Raw genomic sequence first — 5,996 nt, 5'->3', positions numbered from 1 at the left:
TCAACTTTCAATCCACTGTCCGTTACATCTCAGCTACCTTTCCTTCTCAGATTAAATACGTTTCAAATTTCAATCCTATCCACTCTCCATTCCAAACTTTTCAATCTTTTCAATTAACGTCCCTTCATTTGGCGGATCAGCTCTTTATTACATCTCAGTATTTTCCAATTTAATCCCACAATTCAAAAACTTGGTCTGAAAATTTCTTCAATTGTAGTTGCTGAACAACAATGGCCTCTGTGACCATACCGCCGGTGCTTACATCCCCCAGAGACGACGCAATCAGCCTCCACCGCGCCTTCAAAGGGTTCGGCTGCGACACATCCGCCGTCATCAACATCCTCGCCCACCGCGACGCCACCCAGCGAGCCTACCTCCAACAGGAGTACAAAACCATGTACCACGAGGACCTCACCAAGCGCCTCTCCTCCGAGCTCAGCGGCAACACCAAGAAGGCCGTACTCCTCTGGATGCACGACCCCCCAACCCGCGACGCCACCATCATCCGCCAGGCTCTGGCCGCAGAAGGCATCGTGGACCTCAGAGCCGCCACCGAAGTCATCTGCTCAAGAACCCCATCTCAGATCCTCCACTTCAAGAACCTCTACTTCTCCGCATTTGGGGTTTACCTCGAGCAGGACATCGAGTTCCACGCCACCGGAGACCACAAAAAACTCCTCCTTGCTTACGTGGCAACGCCGCGGTACGAGGGTTTGGAAGTGGACAGGGCTGCGGCGGAGCATGATGCTAAGGCTCTCTTCCGGGCCGGGGAGAAGAAACTGGGGACTGATGAGAAGGTGTTTGTGCAGATTTTCAGCGGGCGGAGCAGCGCTCACTTGGCCGCCGTGAGCGCCGCATACCACAACATGTACGGTGGCTCGTTGAAGAAGGCTGTGAAGAAGGAGACTTCTGGGAACTTTGAGCACGCACTTTTGACCATTCTGCAGTGCGCCGAGCATCCCGGGAGGTACTTTGCGAAGGTTTTGCACGGGGCGATGAAGGGTTTGGGGACCGATGACAGTACTCTGCTGAGGGTGATCGTTTCGAGGGCGGAAATCGATATGCAGTTTATAAAGGCGGAGTATATGAAGAAGTACGGGAAGACGTTGAACGATGCTGTGCATTCGGAGACTTCTGGGAATTACAGGGCGTTTCTGCTGGCGCTTTTAGGCCCCAATCATTAGGTAATATAAATAGATTTGGGGAAGATGGTAAGGTTTGATGATCTCTGTGGTTGTTAATTACTTATGTTTTAGGTATTTTCAGAAGCTATAATTTGGGAAAGTTATGTGTTGAGCATGATCTAGAACTTTGGCATAAGCACTTATGCAGCAAGTTATTTCTTTGTTTAAAATGCTTAGTACTGCTTCTTGGCTGATGATTGCCTATCGAGCTCCAACGATTTCTCAATGTTGCTCTTCTGTGTGTAGGTTTGATTTGCAATGATTTGGTACAAAAAATGGACACCATATGCATTTGTTATGGTGGTGAATGTGGTTTTTGAATGCTTGTCAAGTTTGATTATCCTTCCAGTGTTATATTTTGTCACCTGGTGAATCCGAACACGATCCAATTAGAAAACGGACTGGATTGTTATCGAGTCATCTGATACGATGAACTAATAAGTTGGATTAGAAAACAAATTGGTAACAACTTATTTGTCTTTTTTGGGGGTTGCATTATGCGCACTATAATTTATTTGTCTTTTTTTTTTGTTACAACTACCCACAAAAGTCAAAGTCGTCTTCGATTTAATCAATTCGAATGCATGAAATAAAAATAATTGGTGCTACTTAGGACTACGGTCTAATAGTATTCCTCTTCACTTGTAAGTCAGATGTGTTAGGTTCGATTCTCTCCAAAGGCTAAGTTTTTTAGAGGTAAATTTTTGTCTTCTTTGTGCATTTTTGTTATTGTGAAATTAAGGATTAGATTTGTTATTCGATTAGGGCTTATTTGCATTTGTGGTTTTTGTTTTATGGCCTTTGTGTTTCGTGGTGCTGACTGTAAATTGGGTGATCAGAGCGGTAAATTGGTGAGGTGAATGATGGTTGTGGCAAAGATGACTTGTATCAATGAACAAAGTCTAATTAGGTCATCATGTGCTTTGGGCTTCTATGTTTACTTGGCCGACTATCAGGTTTTTTTTAAGTTTACCTCCTGTAACATTTTCTTTCATGACAAAAAAAAACATACATATAGATGCATTAACGACCGGACCGTATAATGATACTATATTGGGAATATTTTAAGACAATATTGATAGTAGTATCTAGCTAATAGTAAGTTGGGTGTATTTTCATTAAAAGAGCCGCAATTTGCACCCAATCCGTTTACCCAAATCAACCCACTTGCTAAAATCAGTAATATTATATGGTTGGGTCTTAACGGGTCGGATTGATAACGGTTGAATGCATCAATGTCCCGTCACTTAATGGCTAGTTTTAGGTCCACCTGCGAAACGTTAAATATCCTTTAACAATGGTGCTTTTGTAAGACCCACTCCAACCTTGAGCTGAAACCTATAATTCCCCTTCCACCCCCACCCCCCCCCCCCAAAAAAAAAAACCCCAACCCAACCCATCCCAAGGCCTAAAACTCATCTCGGGGCCAAATACCGACCCAAGTTTAGACCACAAATTGGAGTGGACCCCAGCCGATGTGAGTGCACCACAAGCTATGAAGCCCAGACGCCAACCCGACTAGCCTCAACGAGCTAGACGCGCCAAACGCCAGCCCAACGGGACCTCACCCACGTGGGCGTGTCCCCTGGCTATCACGTCATGTCGGTAGCATTTGGGCTACTGTTTTCGATCCAACGACTGATTTTAAAAGGGCCACCAACGGTCCACGTTCAAAATTTGTTTTGTTTTATATTTATATAATTATTGAATCCAACGGCCTAGATCAAATATAATCAAATCTAACAGTAAAAAGAAAAGATCTAACGATCCAAATTTAAATTCAACGGCTAAAATTGTCACATCCTGGCCCAGGTCCCCACTACATCCCGGGCTCAACTCCACCGTAGCACTATATTGTCTGTTTTGGGCCCCAATCACGCCCTCACGGTTTTATTTTTGGGAACTCACACTAGAACTTCCTAGTGGGTCACCCATCATGGGATTGCTATCGCGAACTCGAAGCCAATGAGCTCACAAAAGGCCTTATGCTAGGTAGAGATAGGAATATACATATAAGGCTTAGATGATCCACTATCCTGGGCGATGTGGGATGCTACAAAAATAATTTAAAAAAAAATATTTAACTCAAAATTCACCCAAATTTTTTTATTTTTCAATGTTTATCGGAATTTAAATATTTTTAGATAAAAATGTTCATAAAATTAAAATACGATAGGTTACGTAATTTTTTTTTAAAAGTTAATTTAAGAAAAAAAATTAGCCTAAGTTCATTCTTTAATAATCCCAGGCTAAAAAGGTTCAAGTAGAAAAACTATTTTTGGTTTAAAACCTAAATTTTCTAGACTAAAAATTTTAGGTTTTAGGCTAAGGGTTGGAGATGGTCTAACTTCATGAAAATGAAAATCCCAATCTTCCTATTTCATTTGCACCGTTGTTTTTGAAATGAAATTTAGTATTATTGATCCAAAAAAAGAAGAGATTACATTTTCAGAGCAATTACTATTTTTAATTAGTGAGTTTTAAGAAAGAATTCGGATGTGACGACCCATCCCGAATAATTATATATTTTATCCTCGAATGCATGGAAATGACTAGTTTGCTCTCGTTGGCCTTGTGACGTGGATGTACATAGATAATTTTAAATTATTTTCTCGTTGACGTAATTAAATTGTACTCGACATCTCGAGAGCATTGACTCGAGTTAGGGCTGAATCGGGCTCGTAACGGAAAAGTTACGAATGTTAGAATACAATTGAATCAAATAGGAAAATAAAATTTAGACCAATTGGGATAATTCCTGTTTTCTTGGAGCCCAATTAGGATTGGGTTGAAGTAGATTTTGGGCCATTTGGGTTTTCCTTTCCTCTTCCCTCTCAGGCTGTCCAATAGGGAGCCTTTGATATTTTCCCTTGGCAATCCCGTAGCTGAATCACACACACACCCACCCGTAACCTTTCTTCCTCTCTGATCCTTCTTGAAATCTCTCTCGTCCGTACCGTCCGTACACCCATGCACCCAACCATCCTCATCTAGCACAGATCGAGCTGTTGGAGACCACCTTTGAGTTCGTTGCAAGCTCACGAGCCTAACCATACCCTTTGTTTGGGGAAGGACGTCGAAATCGTGAGAACTCTCGAGCTTCGACGAGGAGTTCTGTTGCTCCGATGTGATCGTGTGTGATTTAATTGGTTTTGAGGCTTAAAAAGGTACTCTTCTAGTTTCCCTAGCGCTTTGGAGTCATTTTGAAGTGTTTTGGACGTCAGGACACTCGGGTTTATCGAGTTGCAGACTTAGCTGGAATATCGAAGAATTTTCCGACAACTTCTCATCGGTTTTAGGGCTCCAAATAGGTAAGGTTTTGTTCTCCTTGTTGAGAGCTTCAAATCCATATAAGATTTATGGAATTTGGTTGAAAAGTGAGTGAGAAAATCAAATTTTAAATTTTTCCAGAAACCAGAGACGCAGTGGTAACCAGCGCCGAAATCCGGCGAGCCACCGAAGAAGAAATGAGAATATTCCGTCAACTTTGACGAAATATACTAACGGCGTCATGTATATTTAACGGAATATTCTCTAACGGCGTTAAAGTTTCCGTCCAACATGTATGCGCATGGCCGGCATGTGAAGGCGCGTGGGACGTCGGAAAATTATTCTAAAAATTTAGGGATGCTCGTGGTGTTGAGCAGGCCATGATGATATATTCAAACACCCCAATTGAGCAACGTATGAAAAGTTATTATATAGTTTTGATTATGTGCTTAAATTAACGTTAAATCAGTGGTTTCACATATAGGCGAGACGTTCCCGGAGGACGAGCATAGCCAGGCGAGACTTGGGAGTTACAACCTAGCTACATACCAGTGAATGGGCTTTTGGTTTTCTATAGATATACGTATATATGATTTACATTTTCCCAGAAATTGTTTTAAATGAAATTATGTTTTAAATGCCATGTCAATGCATTACATTTTAGTATATGCATGAGTATAGGTATGCATATTATTGCATGGTGATGCGGACACACATATAAGTTTCAGGTAAGTACATATTAATGATAGTGATTGCAGTATGTATGATTATGTTGAGATACATTTAGTGCTCATTATTCTGCACCCCAGTGTTTGTGCTCCGCTCGAGGCCAGGGACTAGCCTTCACATGATCGTTCACCTCCCGCACTACACACTCACCTTGGATCCAAGGCAGGTGCAAGCATGTTGTACAGACCACATTAGGTGGTTCCAACTCGTAGGTGACTTGCGATACCTCGCACAGCCTTCACGTGATCATAGCAGTTGAGCGTATTTATTTACACCCAGCTTGTCGTACAAACTACATTAGGTGGTCAGATTCGTGTGCAGGAATTGGTTTTGAGTTATAGGTTTAGCTGTACAGGTCACGTTAGGTGACTCCGACTGATATATCATTTTATATTGATTTACATCACTTGGCTTACATAGTTATTATTGAGATACTTGACATAGCATACTTTGGTTTTCATTGCTCTCAAGCCTGATTTCTATATACGTATATATTGTTATTTTCTGGGAAATTATATGGGTTTTACGGTGATGGGTTATATGTTTTGAAAGTGAAATAGTTTTGAAAAGTTTTATTTTTGCCCACTCACATTTTCTGTTTTGTGCTCCTCCAGGTTCTAGATAGAAGTTCGTGTTGGTGACTTACGAGGACTCTATGACGGTTCTGACAAACTTCCATTAATGTAGGGTTTTCTTTCATATCCTGTATAATTAGTATTTAGCCTGATGGACTGCACCTTGGTACCTACGCTCTGATTATGTGTGTTTACACTCTAACACTTCCACTGTACTTATATACTAGTCTAGTGTAAG

The 5,996-nt window shown here is 41.5% G+C and overlaps 1 protein-coding gene across 1 annotated transcript; it reads left to right on the top strand.

The window, feature by feature from the left end:
* Positions 1 to 1,492, top strand: LOC126632825 (annexin D5-like). Its single transcript, XM_050303321.1, has one exon. The coding sequence runs from the start codon at positions 231 to 233 to the stop codon at positions 1,182 to 1,184; it is 954 nt and encodes a 317-aa protein (XP_050159278.1). The 5' UTR covers positions 1 to 230; the 3' UTR covers positions 1,185 to 1,492.
* Positions 1,493 to 5,996: the final 4,504 nt, after the last annotated feature.

Source organism: Malus sylvestris, chromosome 8, assembly GCF_916048215.2.
Source record: "Malus sylvestris chromosome 8, drMalSylv7.2, whole genome shotgun sequence".
Classification (NCBI taxonomy): Eukaryota; Viridiplantae; Streptophyta; class Magnoliopsida; order Rosales; family Rosaceae; genus Malus; species Malus sylvestris.
This window is presented reverse-complemented; position numbering and strand designations above follow the sequence as displayed.

Coding starts and splice junctions, on each gene's coding strand:
- LOC126632825 (XM_050303321.1), top strand. CDS start 231: ATGGCCTCTGTGACCATACCGCCGGTGCTTACATCCCCCAGAGACGAC.